This window comes from Diabrotica undecimpunctata, chromosome 6, assembly GCF_040954645.1.
Source record: "Diabrotica undecimpunctata isolate CICGRU chromosome 6, icDiaUnde3, whole genome shotgun sequence".
In the NCBI taxonomy this organism is placed as follows: Eukaryota; Metazoa; Arthropoda; class Insecta; order Coleoptera; family Chrysomelidae; genus Diabrotica; species Diabrotica undecimpunctata.
Genome location: NC_092808.1, coordinates 134,793,382 through 134,816,696, shown reverse-complemented (window position 1 = coordinate 134,816,696; position 23,315 = coordinate 134,793,382). Strand labels below are relative to the sequence as shown.

Genomic DNA, 23,315 nt, shown 5'->3' with positions numbered 1-23,315 from the left:
TTAGTTCATCCAGCTCGTGGTTCATTTTAATTCTCCACGAACCATCGCTGCATTGGGTTGCTCCAAATATCTTCCTTAGTATTTTGCGCTCAAATATTCTCAGTTGATTTTCATCAGTGGTTGAGAGGGTCCACGTTTCACATCCATATGTGACCACTGGTCTAATTACTGTTTTGTAGATTCTAAGCTTAAACTCACGATTCAGTAACTTACTTTTCATTAAGTCTTTGTATGCATAAAAGCACTTATTACCGCTAAGAATCCGTACTTGTATTTCTTGACTGATGTTGTTGTTGTCATTTATTATTGAGCCTAGGTAGGGAAAAGTGGATGCATATTTGTAGGTATGGTTGTCTACCTTCAGATTTTCATGTTCATTCGATTTTGTGCGCTCCATATATTTTGTTTTGCTTTCATTTATATATAGAAAAAACGTAGCAGCTTCTCGTTTCAGTTCTATATCTTTTTCGCTTAATACCCTTTTGTTGCGGCTTACTAAGATAGGTAGTACTTTTAAGTATTATAGTACTAGAAATACTCCAGTTGACAGGAGTTTCTTTTAAAATGTTTCTATTAATTTCGTGAATGTCCCTATAATTAGAATTACTAAAAGACTTTATTATTTGAGAGACCTCTTCTTCCACAACGGGGCGAAAAAAAAAAGGACTTGCTCGGAGAAGGATAATTTCTATAATTGAAAAGGACATCGACATTAATAGTAGGAAGAGATGTAATTATATTCTCTGCAATTGTAATAAAAAATTGGTTTATTTTCGTCAGAGGACGACCAAAGAGACGGTTAGACAAGATATGCCTGTGAAAGTGATTAATATTGGTATGACCGAAGATAAAAATTTATAGTCGCTTTGATCTACGTTACCTACTGTATGCTAAGTTTCGACTAAGAAAAAATCATTTTAAAATTCTCGTACTTTATTTTTATTCTAAGTACTAGCTGTGACGTCTACGTCTGTTGTAGGCTTATTTTAGAGATTTTTCTGGAAAATCTGAATATTTCAGTTGTCAGATTATTTAATATAGTCAACAAAAGGGTTTGAGGTTAAATGGGAAAATAACAAAAACTAATATAATTGTTTCGCAAAATTTATTTTTATTTACAAAAATAAAATAAACTATTTCTCTATATAATCTTGTCAGTCAACTATTTATAGAAATAAAAACATTGCATATTTGAATTTTTATTGCAAGAAAATCTCAATCTCTACATTTTTCCTTTTATTTAAAAATTAATGTATGCGACCAGCGTCGGTTTATTCTCCACATTAATTCACATTTAGAAAAAGAGGAAGATCTAGACAAAACGAACATATATGTAACAAAAACTATGATGCAAAAGTTTTAAACATCTGCTTCTTAAACATAAAAATGGAAAAGTTTTAATTTCTATTTTTTGGTACCTATAAAAAGACTTTTGTTTAGGTAGATATGTTAAAAACAAGAGATTTCATTGTTCTCATCCATGGTACAATGATGTGGTTCTCATCTAATAATTTTGTATATAAATTTAAATAAAAATAAATCTATCTTTGCTTAGAAACATATTATTGCAAATAATAAAAAAGGCTATTCACTATTCAGGTTTTTTCATTGCTAGTAATTCAACTATTTTGTGTAAACGGATCACGTTACTGTAAACAAACATGGTATTCCATTTAATGGAAATTGATACGATAGTTGAAAATTTAGAGTATATTAAGTATTGAAAGCTATGGAATTAATTGATTTATTGCAAACAGTAGCAGAATCAGAGAGAAATGAGCATTGGCCAGAGAACAATAATCAATCATGTATGGTAATTACTGTAGCAGACTTCAATTTAGAGTATATAAAAGACATATTTAAGCATAAGACTAGGCCATCAGAATTTGAAAATATTATCACAGTAATTAAAAGTTTATCAGACGATACCTTGTAATTTAAATTCGTGAAGAATAGGTTACTATATAGAAATCAGTATAAATAGAAATATAGTTGTGAAAAATGTCTCGGCCTCATCTTTCAGTGCTACACATAATTAAATAAAATGTTTTAAATGTGGTAAACTAAGTCATGTGAAAAATGCCTGTGGTGCTAAATCATCAAAAATGAAAATAAAGTTGGAAAACATGGAAATACAATAGCGAATTACGCTGCCAATGCTTGAAAATTGAGAACCCAATGAAGTTGAATGGTATGATGATACACCATCATATATATGATGAAGAGGTTCTAGTAAATCTAACTCGCCTGTAACTAAATCATGGCAATTTTTTTTGCACATCTTTCGTAAATAGGAGAGCATGGCAACTCATTTTGCTAATTCGACAATCATTTCATCGCAGACTTAAATCACATATTTTTTAATTGTGACATACGACATATAAACACACTAATCAATAAACTTCAAATTAAAACATATTTCTATCTTTAAATGCTGCACATAAAGCTTCAATACCATAACTTTTAATGGTAGTTATAGTTCGTTAAAGATTCTAAAATATGTATTTAAATTAACTTACAATGTCTGTGGCAAATATGTTTCTTAATGCTTACACCTGCTGCAGATAGTAAGATAAAATATCCCATTTTATCTAAAGTATACAGTAGACAGTATTTTATAGCTGCACAATAACCTTTTAAAAATTTATGCGTAGTGCTGGTTGCATACTATATTGTTGTTATATTTTACATTTTAATAAAAAATTCCAAAAATTCTTAAGAAATAAAACAATATTTAGCACAAATAAAAATATTATCTATATTAAATCTTCTTACTGATAATAAAAAACAAATATTAACACCAGCTACCATTCTCCAAACTATTTTCAAGGCTTCTTCTATAATTCCATTTTAAAAGTTGGTTGCTGTTGCCGTTTGGTTCCTGAACTTTAATACTGACTGGGTTATCTCCTTTATAGTTTCTCTTCATACATTTCCTTTCGTGTCTTGCTTGACAATCCGAGTTCGTCTCGACCGATTGTAAACTATGCGTTTTATGTAAGGACAGTCGGAGGGGCTTTTTGGGTGGAGTAGGTCGGGGTTTCAATTGTTCGTGGCCGTTAGCGTAGTATATTTTTTTGTCATTATTCGGTTCCGAAGTGTAATCTATAGAATTGCCGTTAAATCTGGAATGTGCGGTGGAGTTACAGTCGCTATCAAAATCTAAAGATTTAACACTTCTTGCATCCATTCTTCGATACAAAATGTCCGGGTTTGGATTATCTTCTGCATATTCCATATGTTTTGACTCATACTTCGGTCCAATATGGATTTCTGATCGAAAATCTAGGACAGAAGTCGATTTGCGAGCATTATAGTGCCGTAAAATTTCAGCGTTGTATTTTTCCGAAGCTGTTATACACTTTTGACGATGTTTTTCATATAAACTAGCATCTCTGTTTCGAGTAAGTTCCTGTACTATTTGTGTAGCTTTTTTGTAACTTTGGTCCATTATATCACTTGAATACTCTTTCTCAGAGTTTGCTTTGGCAAAGTCTGCCGAGTACCTGTTATCGTTCTTTTTATTGTACCGCCTTATGTCTATTCCTGAATTAGTTTCGGAGCTGTAGTCCTTTTCCCTGTGGTGGTGATGATGGGCGTGCTTTCTATAAGTTATCTTTTCGTTTCCAGACATGTTTCCTATGGGACTTTGAACTCCATTTCTTGAAGATTTGTGTTTGTGCCTGGTGTGAATCATTTTTTGACAGTACTCAGAGGCGAGGGAAGGAATGTGAGTATTCGATACGTTTGACAGGCTACTTTTAGATCTACTCGGTATTGAAGAAGGTTCTTTCGTATCATTAGAGAGTGCTGTGATTTGATTGCCTTTTTGAAATATGTGTACATCTGAGTTTGTAGTTGATGAGTTAGTAGGGGAATTAGTTCTTATATTAATGTTAGTAACATTTTGGTTTGACTTCGAGATCATTGGAGGAGGAGGCGAGAGTACGCGCATATTAGCTTCAACTGATTTTCTATTTAGAAGTTCCGACACCTAAAAAAGAGATGGATCATTACAAACGTATTTAATTTAATAACTATTATTTAACTGTACAATAGTAATGTTAAAGATCTGCTTTAGAATGTTCTATTGCGTAACAAATTTTATTTGAGGCGGCTTTGAACGCTATATTTGAATGACTTTATTTGAACAAGAACATACTCAGCTGAGCACGCATAAATAATTTGGATAGGGACAGTATACCACTCGCTCCACATGTTGTAAGTCTTATAGATGGGCAAGTGGTATTCTTCTTGCCATCGCCACGTAGTCCAGCTCACCAAAGTGTAGGGTGAGTCGTATAAAAAAAGTAGGGAAGGATTATTAAGCCAGTACTTTAAACAATGTATATCGGTTTTTGTTGTGAAGACTGGCTCAACAGGCTGTAAAACCCCGTCTCTGGGTAGAACAAATTTGCTATCAGAGAGTCGCAGTATACCAGCTTACCATGCTGTAAGCATGTACCCTTACCACGAGTCTCTTCTTTTTCATATAATTTATACTCTGCCATTACGATAGTGGGGTTATCTGTCTTATACTATTTGGGCGCCATAGCTCTTTCTAGAATTACAAAATAAAGATCTAATTTACTGATCTACCAGTCTAAAAACCAAGTAGATTTCAAAAACAAAGTTTAGAAGAGACAGCTGCCTATTCTGTTTAAGAACGAAGAACCTAAGAAGGTTTAAGTAACGAAGTCATATTTTATTAAATAGTTTAATTTTGTAATTGGACTAAGTGTAAAAAGTTTTTACAAGAGAACATGCTACTTTTGAAGCCTCTTCTCCTAGAGTTTAATGCTCTTGCTCACCTAGAACTTCGACCTCATTACTTCCACCTAAAACGACTTATGTAGCAGCTGCCGAGAGAGGTTGAACTTTCTTACAAAACAATGAATTCTGATTATAGATATTTGTGGACTTAAGCAGTAACTGAAAGTAACGCGAATCTAGATTCCTTATTATGAGAAATATTGTTTCTCTGACTAGATTAATGGAACTGGAACTGTATGTTATGATGAATTAGAAGAATTAGTGAAGACCACAAGCTAAAATGTGAGGAGGTCCACTACTTAGGAGTTGCCGAAACTGGATAATGATATTTATTAGACTACAATGGATGGACTATCTTCTGAGAAAAAGAAGGATAAGAAAACTTTTTCATTAATCAAAGATGGCCCATGCCATCCATAGAATAGACAGATATTTCAATATTAATTATTTTTATATGATAATATTTTTGATTTTGTGAGATTATGTGTTGATTTAATGAGATGAGGCCTCAGATGAGGCGTATGTCCAACAATAAATAGAATAAGCAAATTCAAGGAAACAACAAAAATGAAGATACTTCGTAGAGTAGCTGGAAATGACAGTCTTAGACCTGGCATGAAAGGAAAGTACTATCTCTCCCATCTGCAAACTAAACAGCAAATGCACCTACTCCAACAAAGAAAGAGAAGCTTTGCTGCACATTATTCTAAGCATTCGAAACCAAAAAGAAAGGAAATGGAACGGAAACAATAGAAGACCTTATCCACTGCTGGAGTGGAGTTAATAAGGAATGTAGAGCAAAGGCAGGAGTGGGAATACTAATCAAAAATACGTAGAAGGACAGGGTTAGAACATGGAATCCAATCAACGAGAGGATAATTAAAATTCATATAGACATATACGGTAAAGAGACAGTGATACTCGGAGTATATGCACCAACAGACGATTCCCCGAGAGTAGAAAAAGAAAATTTCACGGAACAACTTCAACACCAAATAGAGGATCAAGAAGAACGTAGAGAAAGAAGAAGAACGTGGAGATAATTATAACAGCAGACCTTAACGACAGAACCCGAAGGAAAGAAAATGATAAAGTAGTGGGGAGATTTGGAGAGGATGAACTGAACGATAACGGAGAACATCTGATTGAATTATGCGAACTAAACAACCTAAAAATCACCAACGGTTTCTTCAGACATAAAAATATTCATAAATATACATGGACGCAAGAAACACGAAAGCTGAAATCGATAATAGACTACGTAATAGCCCAACAAGATACCACAATAAAGATAAAAGATGTGAGAGTCAGAAGAGGAGCAGAGTGTGGATTTGACCATAAACTACTAATAGCAAAAAATGGACATTAAATGGAAACATAACAAGACCCCCTCTACAGAAGAATCGTTGAACACTGTAAGAGAAAAACAATATAATATAGAACTACTCCGAGAACAATCAATAAGAGAATTATACAAACAACATCTAGACCAAAAATTAATAGAATTCAGGGAGAGAAAGAATATATAACAAATAAACAGCACTATGAAATAAATAAACCAACAAAAAGAATAATTGAAGAAAAAAAGCAACTATACAGAAAATGGCTGACTACAAACAACGATGAAGTTTATAAAGAATATAGAGAAAAAGATAAAGAAGTAAAAAAATAAATAACACAACACAAGAATGAAGAATGGGAAAGAACCTGCTTAAATATTGAAACATACATAGGAGGTACAAGAACTTCGGAGTGATGGAAAGTACTGAGAAGATTGAAACAAAACTCAAAAGAAAAAATAAAATTGGGAAATATACAGGACAAACAATGGAAGGACTATTACAAGGAACTGTTACCAGAACAAAGACTACAATTCATTAAAAAAGAAAATAGAAATAACAGATAGGGAAATGAGAAAGGCCATAAAAGAAATCAAAAATAAGCCTTAAAAGCAATCAAAAATAAGAAAGCACCGGGACCTGGAGGCATCTTAGCTGAGTTTATAAAGTACGGCTCAAAAACATTACATCGGATGACAAAATGGATATTTCAGAAATCCATAAATGGAGAACAGCTCCCAAACGAATTGGCGAAGGCATACATGACATCTATATTTAAGAAAGGAGATACGAGAAAACTATGCGAAAACTACAGAGGAATAAGCGTAATATCATCAATAGGAAGATTATATGGGAAGATACTGCGAGAAGAGATAGGGCAAGCCATAAAAGGCAAAATCAGGGAGGATCAGGCAGGCTTCACGGCAGGAAGATCATGCATAGACCACATATACACACTGGAACAACTGTTCGAAAAGAAAAAAAGCAAAAAATAGAGATATACATTTGGTATTTGTGGACCTGAGAAAGGCGTATGACTCTGTACCGAGGTCAGAACTATGGAAGTCAATGTACAAATTAGAAATACAGACGGAACTCATAGAAGCTACAAAAGCTCTGTATAAAGAAAATAAAGTGTCTATTAAAATGAGAACAAGAATTATAGGAGACTTCACCACAACAAAAGTGCTCCTGCAGGGTTGTTCCACATCTCCAATTCTATTCAAAATATAGTTAGAGAAAGTCTTGACTACATGGAAAAGAAAATGCGAAGGCAAGGGATTACCGGTACGTAACGCATACCTATATACGCTAAGCTTTGCAGACGATCAAGTAGTGATTGTACAAGACCAACAAGACCTCAGTTACATGATGAAGAAACTACAAGAAGAATATACCAAGGCTGGCCTAGATATTAACCTCGCGAAAACAGAGTATATATCTACAAATGAAGAAGACATAGAAGATCTACAGATTGACGACAACGTAACAATCAAAGGAAAGGATAAATTTAAATACTTAGGGTTTATAATCACGAAAAAGGCAACAACAGAGGAAGAAATTAAGCAAAGATTAGGACAAACAAGAACACTAATCTAATCGCTAAATACGAAGACAAAAACACAAATTTATAAAACATTGCAGTAATAAATATTATGACATATGGGGCTGAAAATTGGATTATAAACAAGAAAAACAGCAGTAAGGTAGTAGCAACAGAGATGGAATGCCTGGGAAGATGATTAGATAAATAGCACGAATAGAATTGCCATGAAACACAGAAAAGTATGTTATTATACAATAAGAATCTTTTATGAAAAACAAATTTAAGTAATCCTAAAACATCCATAAAATTCATACAATTCACTCGATTTAAAAATAAAAATTAATAAACATGGTAAATACAATTAATTATGAATGCTGATAAAACTTATTGCGTTAATGGTATCAGTTTAAAAATAAATAGTAGAATAGTGAATAAAACAATTCCAGGAATTGAAATTTAAAAAGTGAAAAAATATACAAACATCTTGGAGAATAAAAGGTTATCAAAAAGTTGTCAACCGTGTTTTATTTAGCAAGATAAAAACAGAGGTGAATGTCTGCTGTATCACAGAAACGTGATTTAATTACAAAGAAAACATTTTGGAACAAATTAAAACTGAGAATTGGCAAAGAAAAAACAAATTTTGAAAAGAAAATTTTCAAAATGGAATTTGTAAAAAGCAATTCGTATCAGTTAATCTTCTAGCAATAAATTAGTGTTCATAATTTTCAATTTATAAAAACAAGATTAAACCAATAAATAAAAAAAGTTTATACTGATGCCACTAAAATGAAAATACAGCAGTCTATTTGCTATTTGGTTTTCTAGCGAATTTATCCACTGTGAATATTCTCCGCTATTGTCACAGTGTCACCCACATACCACAGGTACCTAATATAGCTGGATGTTCATTACCTCTTGTATAATAGCTTTAGAATGCAAATTAAAGATAAGAGAAAATATTGCATCTTGCTCTATTTTAATTTTTTAGCATTTTTCCCCACTCTGTATATCATAAAAATTTGCTACAAGGTTTCAATGCCTCTTACAAATCTTCAAAGAGAAGCACTTTAAGAATTGCATCTCAAAATCTTCGAAAATAATAAGCATAATTCAATTGTTTAATTACATTGGACAAATGCCACTAAGCGAAACCAAATAGTCGACTGGGAGAATCTTACCGGCAAAAACTCAAAAAAACTCTAAAAATTATGTCAAAGTTAAACTAGACAAATGCCTAGACACTATAGCATACAGAGTTTTCAGTTAAACTATCAAAACTGTGGTGATAATAAGTCGTAATAAAAAAAGCTACATATAAATTTAATATTACATTATATATATATATATATATATATATATATATATATATATATATATATATATATACAATAATACTCACTTGTTCTTCTAAGTATGAGATCCTATGGGTCAACCTAATATTATCTGACTTAAGTCCTTCTTTCACTTTTTGAGTTTCATCGGCTTTTATTCTTAACGAATCTAATTCGGATTGTAGTTTGGATACGTCATTTGTTGGTATTTTATTTTCGAATACTTTCCTCAAAATGACAATCTGCGCCGGATCGGGAGCAGCAGCTAATAATCTAGCGAGATCTTCCCGGCTTTTATTCAATACTATTTTACCATTAACTTCGATCAGCCTGAAAATGCAATATTACGTTAAAAATGTGCGTATTTATGTAAACAAATTAAATTATATTAGTATACTGTACAGGATGATGAAAATCTATGGAATAAATTCATTATTTCAGAAACAGACGAATTTAAAAAACATTAATTTTAAATCTTTTTTAAATTTTTTAAATCTTTTTGAAGACTTTTTTAAATCCAGCTGAGGTCACAGGACACCTCATTTGAAAGGACTCCTAAGGTAAACGTCCACAGGACTGCACCGCACGTAACGGATTTTAGTTTGCGTTGTATAAAAACTTATACAAAAGCGTCCACTGCAATAACAAGACACAAGCAATAACGACTTGTTTTTCATAGCGTTTTTTTATTCTCACAAATACTTTCCGCAGGTACAATCACTACAAAATTTCGAATACAGTGGCATTAGACCGTCGTGAGACAGGTTAGTTTTACCCTACTGATGACTCGTTGCCATAGTAACCCTGCTCAGTAAGAGATGAACCGCAGGTTCGGACATTTGGTTGACGCACTTACTCGAGCGGATAATGGTGCGAAGCTAAAGATAGTTCAAACACTTCTGACCATGGAGCTGCGCGAAGGCGGAATCAAATTCACGTAAAGGCAGAAAGGTTCTATTGTAAGTGGAATTATTATACAGTGCATAGTACAATGCGTTATACCTACAAGTATGCCTCCAACTTTCCCTACTTAGGCTCAATAATAAATGACAACAACAACATCAGTCAAGAAATACGTGCTTTTATGCATACAAAGATTTAATGAAAGGAAAGTTACTGAATCGTGAGTCTAAGCTGAGAATCTACAAAACAGTAATTAGACCAGTGGTCACATATGGATGTGAAACGTGGACTCTCTCAACCACTGATGAAAACCAACTAAGAATATTTGAGCGCAAAATACTAAGGAAGATATTTGGACCAACCCAATGCAGCGATGGTTCGTGGAGAATTAAAATGAACCACGAGCTGGATGAACTAATGCAGAGCGCAGATATTGTCAGATTTGTAAAGTCACAAAGACTAAACTGGCTTGGTCACCTAGAAAGAATGCCAGATAATCGAGCTGTAAAAGTAGTCCAGAGATGGAAGCCCCAAGGAAACAGAACAAGAGGAAGGCCCCATAAAAGATGGATAGACGACGTAGAGAGGGATCTTAAAACCATGAACATCAGGCAGTGGTGAAGGAAAGTATCCGATAGGGCTGAATGGAAGAACATTGTTAAGCAGGCTAAGACTCACAAAGGGTTGTAGCGCCATTAGAAGAAGAAGAAGAAGTACAATGCGTTCGCATGAGAGTGGGGACTAAACCAAATTTCGTCTACTGCGCCGTGGTCAGGAGTGCTTCTAAGGCCGTATCTTTTCTAGTCAAAGGGGACAACGATATCTCTTGGAGTTACGAGAGACGAAAGACTCAAAACAATGTGATTTTACTAGGCAATCGTAGTTCGCTACGATTGTCGCACGAGCTCTTATTTCCGTTGAGATTATCGGTTTACGGTGGAATCGATCCTTGCCAGTAGATCAGATCTTTAAGCGGACGAACATGGGTATTATAATCTTTTCGATGTTGGAACTCGGAATTGTCTGTAGACGACTTACGTACCTGGCAGCGTGTTGTACCTGGTAGAGCAGTTTCCACGCTGAGATCTATTAAGACTCAGCCCTCAGCTTGGGATTTGTCTTGTCGGTTAGACGAGACCTGACATTAAAAAGCGGGCCCGTGGACGCTTACCTTTACTCGCCTTTGCAACGATGCATCATTTAAATATTTACTTATACATGGTTAACCCATATTATATATTTAGTTAAGCAAAATGGAATTACAATAAATACTCATTCACTGAACTAAATTACACTAAGGACCGCCACTGCGGATAAAAGAAAGTTGTGTTTTTTTTGTTCCGAAAAAGAAAAACATTGATTGATAACAATGCAACATTCTAATCTAAAATTAATTATTTTATTAACAATCAAGTATTCAAAGTTATTTTCACAAAAATATTTAAATCACTGTTGTTCCATTCTGTGATTTAATTTAATTCTGTTGTCCAGACAACAGAGAGAGATGGAAACGGTTGAGCGAGGGAAGGCAGTGAATACTGTAGAATCCCTAAATATATATATATATATATATATATATATATATATATATATATATATATATATATATATATATATATATTAAATCAGTATTGTCAAGGACCGGTCGTTATTGATAATGATCTATGAATCTGTCAACTAATAGACTAATAGTCAAATTTTTACTGTTCTAGTTTTTTGCCAACATTAATAACAGCATTTAGAAGACTGAAACCTACAGAAACAAAACAAATCGAGATTTTAATCGTGATTGGTTGTGGAAATGGAGTGAGGACTCGGACACAAGTTCGTAATTTATTTATTGCTAAATATCCCAATCGCGAACCGATTTCTCATCAAAAATTGGCAAAATTTAAAAAAAAAAGAAAAAATCGGGAAGGAATGTTAAAGATAATCCCAGAAGTGGTAAAAACTCAATATAGACCAGGGCGAATCTGTTTTGAGGTAGAGTTTTTAGGCGATTTTTTACAGATCCGTCTTGGTCTAATACCCGAAGTCAAGAAAATGGACGTTGTACTGACTTTAAAGAAAATCCCGATACCACTTCGAGGCAGGTCGCACTAGATAAAAATGTTCATTAATCAACTGTTGTTAGTTGTTAGAGTGCTAAAAAAGAGAAGTGGCTTCCGTACATCTTCCAGTACATCTGGTCCAGAAATTGTTAGAAGATGACTTTGATAGAAGAATCGAATTCTGCGAAACCATTATAAAGCGATGTAACAGAGATTAGAGTTTTATAGAAAAGGCTCTTTTTTCAAATGAAGCGCTGTATCTGTATGCTCACAGGTCACATAAACCGCCAGATATATTGATACTGGGCAAGTAAAAATCCTCATTGGATTAAATAATATAGGACACAATATCCTGAGAAGGTGAATGTTTAGGCCGGCATTATAAACTATCCTATTATAGAGCCATATTTTTTTGAGGGAAGTGTTCATCGTTATGTAGAATTTCTTCGGGATTATCTGATGCCACAACTCAATCAGATATTTCCAAATAGAAATTATTTTGGTCTCCATATGGCTCCCCTACACTACGACGTTGAGGTACGAAATTATTTTAATAACGTTTTCACAAATAGGTGTGTAGATAGAAGAGGATCTATCACATGGCCACCAAGGACTACAGATTTGACTCCGTTAGATTTTTTTATGGAGATATTTAAAGAGCAAAGTGTATCAAAGTCGACCGAATAGGTTCTTTGAATCATAATCATATATGATTCATTGGACAGTAGTTGATCGAAGAGTGAAGACTATTGAAATGTAAACGCTGAACCGAATTCTTAAATTATCATGGAGATACAAAATATCTATTAACTAAACTATTTTCCATTTATCAGATAAAGAATTTCCGGCCCTGGAACAAATAAAACTGGACCTTCACATTCTTCACCTTAGTTTCTCTTTCTTTATTTTTAACGGTCATAGCTGATAATGTATGTCTTTGTTGACATCATAACATATGGTAAAGGCAGTAAGATTGGGATCTTTAATTTCTGGTTTACAACACTTAGTAGAGGGATAGCAGGTGCCCACTACTTCTGTATACTATTTGCGTATTTTTAATAGCAGAGCAGACAATTTTTATAATTAAAAAATACGAAATACTAGGCAAGATATTTTTTCACAACTGGTAAGAAAAGTAAAGGAAATAAATGTGCATTCAAAAATTTGAAAAACACAATACAAACACTACGTTGAAGTTTAAGTAAATTCACAGTGTAATATATGTATAATATGTATACAATCAAAAAATATTTGGCCAGATTTTAAAAACAATATGAGAATATGAGTAGCTATTTTTTTATATGTAAGTTTTGTTTGGTAACGAGTAGATTTAGGCAAATATGCACATATATATGCACGGATTTACCCTAAATGCATTTGTTTTAGAAAATATTCATATAATAATAAATAATAAATATAAAATTTCTTAATATAATACTAGTTTTATTGAAAACATCTTTTTTTAAGACCGACCGGAAAATGTAGAAAAAATGTACATTTTCTCTGCAATTTTTTGTCCCAAAGAATAAGTTTTTGTCGGTCAAGACCGAAAAACGGTCGTTAGGTGTCGGTAAAAGCTTTTACCTATAGCTACTTTTTTTTCCCAATCGGTTTGATAACACAGTCTGCGTTGATTTCGTTATTATCATAATAATGTTCCGATATATGATGTGACAGCTGATTTTTACTGAACACTAGGTTGTTTTGTAGCACTTTCTTCTTTTGATGTAGAAGCCACTGCAGTGCCATCTGCTGATGTAGAAGCCACTCATGTGTTATCGAATTTTCGTTAACATGAATAGTACTTTGAGAATATTCGTTCCATCTTTTTAGTGCTTGTGGTGAGAAAGCTTCATCTGGTATATCATTTTTGTTAATTGGGAAAATTTCACCTTCTCGGAATCCTCCCTTTATAACTTCTGTTAAAATAGCTTTCCAGGTTTTGCAGAGAAACTGAAAACATTCTCTTTGGCAGCTTTTGGCCCACATGCTGTATTTGCCAAGATATTGCCTTTTCATCCCATTTTAGTTCAAATGGCCGAAAAACAGACATACATAATGGTTGCAAAATATGACTGCTGTGTGGTGGAAATTTTAATATAGTTTTGTTGTTCTACATCGCTGCTTCAAGTATTTCCAAGCTTATATGAGTGACCATCATAAATGATTAAAACGGGACGTTATAGACCAAGTACTGGAATCAAAGTTTTTCTAAATCAGACTTGTGAAATATTAATTATACTTAAAGATTAGTAAAATCACTGTCAATTTACTGTAAATGTTGGGTTATATTACAATACGTTGCTTACACGCTGCTTACTGACCATCTGACTAGTAATTTCTTTCTTTCTAATGCTGGTGGATTTGTACGCAACCTTTAACCGTTGTAATGTAGATGGCAGCACTATATTTTAATTTGTGCTAAATTTGTAAGTCATCGTCACATTTGCCCCATTATCACATTTACCCCATTTTATCTTATATATTATTTGTATATAGCTGTAGAAGAAATATTACATGCAGCACATGTATAAAGTGTCTTTTTTCACTCAGGGAATTGCCGCACTCGTCTGATGACTCTTGCCTTTAACCTTTACTTTCGTGAAAAAAAGTACCTATCACTTTATTTCTTCTTCTTCTTAACATGCCATACACCAAAGTGCGTAGGCGACTATTTCATTACTAGAATTCTGTTCTTGGCGGCGTGACACAGCTCGCCTGTATTGAGTATTCCTGTCTATTCTTTAATATTCCTTAACCAGGATAATTGTTTGCGGCCGGCTCCTCTCCTACCTTCGATCTTCCCTTGTAGGATTAACTGTGGTATTTCATATTTTGCTCCTCTCAATATGTGCCCAAGGTAACCAATCTTGCGTTTTTTAATTAATTTAAAGAGTTCTCTGAAATGTGGTCATTCTTCTTAATGACCACATTTCAAATGCTTCAAGTTTGTTGATAGATGTTTTTTTCCACATTTCCATGCCATAAAGCAAGATGGACCATATGTAGCACTTGACCATTCTGTAGCGTATTTCGAAATTTAGGTTTTGATTACATAGGAGCGGTCTGAATTTCACAAAGCTTGTCTTGCCATTTGTATTCGGGTTTTTATCTCTTGTTGTGGATCCGATTGGTCATTTTATTTACTTATATAAATTAAAAATTTGTGTTTTAAAAATTCTAAATTAAATTACATCATATAAATGCAATTGCAAACTGCATCGGTATTGGTAAAAGATCATCAACAGCTATCGACTCTACGATGTTACCCGAGGATACTTATAATCGAGCTTTTTATTACGAATAGCTGCATCATGCCTAACGACTAGTGTCTAGCGTACAGGTATAACAGGCAAATACAAAGCGTTATTATTTCATTTCCTTGTTTGGAAAGTGCAATTTGTAAATTTAAAATCTTCTTCGAACAATGGAAGAATTCCCTACGGCATAATTTACTATAATTTTATGACCTTAAAAATTGTTGTGAAAAATAAACGCAAGAATAAAACGGTTTTCTTTCTGTTCTCGCCTGAGAACATTTCTGCAGATTTACTCGCACATTATTTAACCATTATTATCAGCAAATTGCAAATAATTAACATAACACCCAAGAACGTTTGTAAGCGGTCAATTATGTGAGGTTTACACCAGTCATGTGTTAGGTTTCAACTATTTGCAAGTCAAACGTAAAATGAGATCTAAGATTTGTTTCCTAAAAAGTTCGTTTCGATTCGAGGTTTTCTTCGGTTAAAAAAAAAAAACATTCCTAATTGTTTAATGCCACATTTCCCTATTTTTTTAACTATTGCGTATTAGAAAAATATCGTCTACAAACCATATTTTTTATAAAGTGGCCTTCTTTTTTATACATTTTTTTTGTTATTTTAATGCTTTTTATTCACCTCTATTTAGAAATGAATTAGGAAGTTCCAATTCATATATTAGAATCATACTCATTAACTTATTTTTATATCTCACTTTGTAACAAAAAAACTCAGCAGACGATGTAACATAACGCAGGTGTATACCGGATACACGGGTGGTGAGTTTCGATTGCTGTTTTTATTCTCATCAAAATAATGGTTTTCCGGTATACACCCGTACCCATTCTTAAGGTTAAGGGGCCTGTTGCTGACTGGCGTGAAACAATAACAGTATATATTAAATCGACAATTTTATTGCTCTAGATAATGGATTGGTTAACGAGAATTCTTTAATCGACCATTCGTTGGTACAAATTCGCTGCTTCCTTTTTAGAGTCGGTATTTTTTGACGGCAGCTCAGAAGATACATACGAGTACACTTCTTCATTTCAGTAACTTTAGACGAGATGTAAAGCGTTATAAGAATATAAATATATCTTTGATAAATATGTTTGCCACAAGTCTTAGTAATTTTGATAATTACTTTAATTATTCATTTTTTCCGTCAATAATAAATTTCTCTTACTGTAAATAATAACATTATTATAATTAATGAGTAGTCCAGCAAACAGTAATCATATTAATGAAGTCAGAGACAACTTTAAATAAATATGATAATAACAACTGTTACAACAACTGTAACAAATAATACAAAAGTCAAAAATTATACGAAATGACCATCTGCAAAGCTTCAAGTCTGAGTTTTGGTACTGATAGACTTACATTGGTATTTGCAGTACTATTTATTTGCTCCTTTACTCCTAATTAGTATTCCTTCTGTATGTTAGTCCAGGATAGTATTGACAGTCCAGGAATATAAAAAATAAATCAAAGAATGGAAAAGAAAAGTATTTATGAAGTGTATAAAATTTATTTCCTAGCTGAGCCCCTACGGCTTACAAAGCAATTTCCAGAGCTATGGTCAAGTTTTAAAAAGCACCACGACTTAAGAGAGGTCCCATTTTGGTAGAAATTCCAAAATTTTCCTTTATACTTTTTTGAAAAATCACATAAAAGACAGAACATTGAACTCCATAAAAAATACATTTTGGTTTGGTTTATAGTACGGATGTAAGAATCCAACCATTTGGTTGGAGTTGAGACGCAGTTCTGTTCCGTCTCCTTAAAGTTTAGTTCATTTTGCTTTTCGATTTGATTTTATTATTTTAGATTCATATCGGTAATTCTTTAAGTTTGTGTAAATTATTTTCCGGAAACCTTTAAAAGATTAAAATACATTCATCCTTAAATATTTAGTTGAAGAAGAGTTGCTCGACAAATTTGCTCCGCCATATGTTGACCTTCCTATTCAGGATAACAATAAAACTAATAAATACAATATTTTCCAGGAAAGTTTTGATATGATAGAATTTGAGGCTGCACTCAAGTCTTCAAAGTCCTCGGCTCCGGGGCGCGATCGAATTACTTATAACATAATATATGAATTACCTCTTATAGCTAAACAAAGTTTACTAACAATTTTCAACGATTGGCTTTTCAATGGAAGATATGTGGATCATATGAAAGAAATAGTTATTTGTTTAATTCTTAAACCTAATAAAGATAAAACACTCTCCTCTTCTTACAGACCGATATCATTAATGTCTTGCATATGCAAGACATTTGAAAGACTTATTAAGACTCGATTAGAATGGCTTATAGAACATTATAGTATCCTTCCAAGTACACAATATGGATTTAGGGCTAGTGTTGGTACACTGGATGCAATATCACATTTAGTTACCGACATTCAAATAACGTTTTCCAGAAACAATTATCTTGCTTGTTTGTTTTTAGACCTAAAAGGGGCATATGATTCTGTTAATTTATCTATTTTACACAAAAAACTATATGATATAGGATTACCTCAAAATATAGCGACTAGTATTGTTCATCTTTATAATAATCGTGTTATATATATTAAAGATCATTTAAACCAACTACACGGTCCTAGAATTGCTCATACAGGTCTTCCACAAGGATCAGTTGTAAGTCCGTTATTGTTCAACATATTTTCAGCAAGTATTCATGGCATTTTTGACAACACAATCAATTGCATCCAATACGCTGATGATATATGCATCTATACAGAGCGTAACTCGTATACTGACTGCCTGGAGGCTCTGGAATCCATCATGCAAAACGTTAATAACTGGGTAAAAAATCATGGACTAACCATTTCCCCTGACAAATCAGCCACAATGATATTCACTAGACATAGGATTCGTACGCCTGACAAAATAAAGTTGTCTCGATATGATATACCTATTGTCAAAGAATACAAATATCTTGGCATTCTTCTTGATCCCAAACTCTTATGGTCAAAACATGTGGAATATATAAAAAGTAGGTGTGAAAAAGGTATTAATATTCTTAAATGTGTTACTAATCGAAGATGGGGCGCTGACCCTAAAGTTGCATTGATGTTTTACAGAGCCTGCGTGCGATCTATTGTAGACTATGGTTGCATTCTGTATGGTGCCGCCAGTAACACACACTTATTAACTGTAGACCGCATTCAGTTTAAATGTCTAAAAATATGCTTGGGCACCATGAAGTCTACTCCTTGCCCTGTACTACTTGCTGAAAGTAATGAAATACCTCTTCAAAATCGTCGAGAAATTATGGCAATTAAACATATCCTGAAGCTAAGATTAAATAATAATAATCTACTTAGTCAACTGTATGAGTTATCTATTGAAAACCTCTCAAATAAATACTGGCGTATAAAAAATTCTCCTACACTTGCTGATGCTTTCTTAGAAACTAATGAGTATCCTAATATCTATGGCAGAGAAAAAAGATTACCAATATATAAAGCTAATTTTCAGGTAACATTAAATAAACCAAAAGTCATTATACCAAAGTACACAGAATCCCCAAAAATAAACTTTGTCTTACTTAGATCCATATTGAGTGACTATAATGATCAAGTAATAATGTATACCGATGGTTCCAAAAAAGAGGATGGTGCCACAGGTTGCGCTGTTTACATTCCACATAAAAGCGAATCTTTGAAAATTAAACTTCCATCACATTGTTCAATATATACTGCTGAAGCGGTAGCTATCGAAAAAGCATTAGATTGGCTAGATTCACACAATTTAAATAAAGCAGTAATATTATCAGATTCATTATCGGTCATTAAAGGATTAAACTCAGATATGACTCAACATAAAAGAAATAATATTCTTTGTGCTATTAAAAATAAAACATATAGTGAAGATATTACAGTTATTTGGGTTAAAAGTCACATTGGTATCGAGGGAAATGAACTGGTTGACCAGCTTGCTAAAGATGCGACCCATGTTGGACTCTATATTCCCATATTTACATTGGAGGACTTACAACAACATTATTATAACAAAATTTTTATAAATTGGAAAGAAAAATGGAAAAACATAGCAACGAATTCAAATAATCAATATTATACTATCCACCCTACCTTGCCACAAGATGTTGACTATATTTTCAAATATGCAATGCCAAAGAAGTTAACAGCCACAATTACACGACTGAAAACTAATCACGGTGCATTCCCAGCTCACTTGGCTAAGTTAAATATTATCTTTTCTGGGGTATGCTCATGCGATAATATATCACAATGTGACATCAACCATATTCTTTTTAAGTGCGATCAACATATTTATGAAACAGATCAGCTGTATTCAAAACTATCAGAACTTAAAATTCAGACTCCCATAAACATCACCCATTTACTCTCCTTAGATAGTAGAGAAGTATACGAACTAATATGCAACTTTTTATTTAAAGTTGGTTACATTATCTAAAAACTAATATCTTACATTACAATTCTGTGGCCAAAGGACTAGTTTCCAAGCCAACTCACCAAACACACACACACACACACACACACACAACACACACACACACTTAAATATTTCTGGGGAAAATTTATCTATTATAATCCTTATCTTTAGAAAGTAGGTATTTTAACACTCACAGTTAGTTGAATCCAGCAGTTATTGTTCTCTACATATTTATGTGTTTCTGAGAAGGACAGTATGAACGATTTTGTGCAATTCACGTTTTTCCCCAAGGTAAAATGTTATAGTTTTTAGAAACGACCTCCCCTCCACTAGGGACTTCTGTTATGCATTTGTTGTAGATATAATATAAACTGTAAACACGTATAGTAAGCAATAAATAGTTCTATGAAAATTCTCATCGTATATTATTTAATTTGATAAAATAATATTTTATAGCAACTATATCTCACGGTAAAGTAATCGTGGGTCAATTCAATTTCTAATGCTACAAATTTGTTTCAAGAACTTAACATGAATCCCAAAACTTTTATTTCCATCAATGCTTTGATGCCAAGACTGTATGGTCTTCCAAAACTTCATAAACTTAATGTTACAATAAGACCTGTAGTTAGTTTTGTCAATAATACACTAGCTTCATTATCAACTCTTCTCCAAGATCTAATGATTTACACAGTGTTTTTTGTGGAGTCCAATGTTCTGTCTTTTATGTGTTTTTTGAAAGAAGTAACTTAACCTTTATAAAGGAAAATTCTGTAATTTTTCACCAAAATGGGATCTCTCTTGAGTAGTGGTGCTTTTTAAAACTTGACCATAGCTCTGAGGATGGCTTTGTATGCCGAAGGTGGTGAGCTAGGAAATAAATTTTACACAATTCAAAAATACTTTTTTCTCCATTCTTTGATTTGTCATATGTGTATACAAAACCATCAGTCATCAGTCTTTTCATTTATATAAAAAAATGGATATTTTGAGATAAAATACAAATTCAAAAACATAAACAAATGTTCGGTGTTACGTGTCATCTCGTCTTAGAAGGATGGTAATCATCATGACAATCCGCACCTTTGTAGCCACCACCTGAACAAGTCAATGGAATTACATCCAAACTAGACTATCAAGCTGTTAAATCGGGAAATACCTCTCATTACCCAACTTCATTTTCTTATTTTTATTATAACTTTATTATTTTAATGGTGTTTAAACCTTCTTTGCCCTTTGTCATTCTTCTTAACACCTCAACATTTGTGACTCGACTTATCCAGCTTATTTTCAAAGAATTCCAATCTATTTGTAATGTTCCTCTTTAATTTTCAAGCTTTCATTCCGTACTTTCGTTCCAAGTACGTTCCAAATTTTCTTTATTTGTTCTCCATGTATTTGGTGGTACCATGTTTGGTGGTAAAGATATTACCACTATAATTAAGCGAAACCGCCTGCAGTGGACAGGACATGTAGCCCGGGCCCATGAGTCAAAAAAGATTCTAACAGCGCAACCCGTGGGAATGAGAAGATAGACGGGGTAACACAAGATGCCGAGAAGATCAGAGTCGGCAACTGGAAAATGCAAGCGAGAGACAGAACAGAATGGCGTAGAAAGCTTGAGAAGGTCGAGGCCCTCTAAGGGCTGTAGCACCAAGATGATGATGATGATGATGATGTTCTCCATGTATTGGTAAGGTTTCTCGAGGTTGCTCGAGGTTTTGTGATTACCATACTGTATTTTTTACGTTTTTTTGAGTTAAACCATTTTCTACTATTCTATCAGCCATTTGTTGTATATTTTCCAAGCATTCAGTTATTAGGACAGTGTCTTAATAATTTAAGAATTTAATGTTTAGTGGCAACAAAACTCTAGAAACAGGAAACTATTATGGTTTACGAATTATGTATTTTTTTAGCTTTTTTGACGTGACAACGTCTTAAATTAGGTTGTGGCTCGGAATCATTCATGAAAAAGTGTAACGCCCGCTCACGTCTGTTACAGTGAGTCACCGAACGAGAGAGAGGCCCGCCGGACCGGCGAATGCCTTGCGTCTCTCTCCCACACAAACATGATCGGTCCGCTGCGCGCGCAGCACTAGAGAATTAGGCGCGTTGAATCGGTGCGTGCTTCCGTGCTTGTGTCTCTGTCTTTCTCGAGCGTTCTTGGCGTTCAAGACACATTACAGCAGAAACATGCAGTTTAATAATATTCATATCAATAAATATTCTACCGAGAAAAAGACGTTGTCACGTAAAATCTTCGCCCGTAAAACCGACTTTACAGGCAACCGATTTTTTTTAATCTAAAATTTCTATTGCATTCTCTGGTTATCCTAGTTCCCGAACAGACGGTCCCCACAAAATTAATTAACCACTATTACAATAAGAAAATCTTCAATTTCACCACATTAAAGACAGTAATGTTGTTGATAATATCAACTTTTTAAAAAAATTCTACTCTCACTAGAAAAAATAGCAAATAAATCACTTTTTCTAAAAATGAAGATATATAGCCGCATTATTCAAGCTTTCGTAACCTTTTATGATCATTTACTATTTTATTTCTCACGTTTCAATGGCTTACAATACCAATATTAATAGATAACTGACATTTGTTCTTTGAAAACAAAAGACTTAACATAATTTATACTGGAACTCTCTCAGATAATTTAATAATTAGATGATAGTAACAATTTAATGATCAAAGATGTGCTTGACGGTGAAAATTGAGTAATCAGGTAGCGATGAGGTAAGTTATTATAAGAGACTGGTAACCATATACATCATCAATATTACCATGTTAATTCTTACAATTTTAGTCTGCATGATATTTTTACGCCAAATTTTATACGGTAAATATTAAAAAGTTTTTATATTTTTTATATAATGAGAGGTTGGTTGATTACCGATGTTCTTATATTGCAAGAGGATATAATACAATTTTTGAAGCGAGGTTGCTATATTGGCGTGGGATTTTTTCTTTTTTCTGTATAGTGAAATGCTGAGCTAGTGCCACAAAATGGCGTCGTCACGAGTAGCGTCATAGAATAGCAGGTCTTCACATCGATTCACTACTCTCTATCAATTTGGTTCTGGTTATCATATAGTTACTCGAAGCAGGTTTAAATTAAAAACTACATGAACAAGTAACTAACAAAATACAGTCATTAAATAAAAAGTAAAAAATTAAAAGTATGTCTGTCAACACAAGATAGTAAAACAAACAGAAAAATAAAAGATCGATACTAAAATTCAATTTGTAACGATTCTCGAAAGTCAAAATTCATCATAAATGACAAAAGTCGTAAATATCTTCCCATCCAATTATATATATTATATATATATTATATAACAATATAAAATCGTCTGTTTAATAACGCCCGATATCATAATCAATTTAAAGTGAACAATAAATAAATTAAAAGTCCACTCCAAGTCTAAATTTCAGTTTCATAATACCTACTACAACCCAACTTTAACTTAAATGGTGTTAACTGTCATTTATACATTACAACCTTAAAATTCTGAGAATCTTCTTTGTTTTAAGTTTGTTTAAAATGTTATTTTTTTCAAATTTATGATGCTAATGACTTCTTTAAGTTTGAATTAATTTAAAAATAAATTTATATATATGTACGCCATTCAAAAGTTTACAACGAAAGAATGAGTTGT

General features: G+C 33.2%; 1 protein-coding gene across 2 annotated transcripts in view; it reads right to left on the bottom strand.

Annotated features, from left to right (window-relative positions):
- Positions 1 to 1,123: 1,123 nt before the first annotated feature.
- The window catches only part of sprt (PDZ domain-containing protein sprite), a 306,461-nt gene continuing 284,269 nt past the window's right edge, over positions 1,124 to 23,315 (bottom strand). For both annotated transcript variants that reach the window (XM_072535452.1, XM_072535451.1), the window contains 2 exons: positions 9,062 to 9,323; positions 1,124 to 3,994 (listed from right to left, as the gene is read on the bottom strand). In XM_072535452.1, the coding sequence (XP_072391553.1) occupies positions 2,795 to 3,994; positions 9,062 to 9,323 (1,462 nt within the window). In that variant the 3' untranslated portion in view covers positions 1,124 to 2,794. The remainder of the gene's footprint in view (positions 3,995 to 9,061; positions 9,324 to 23,315) is intronic.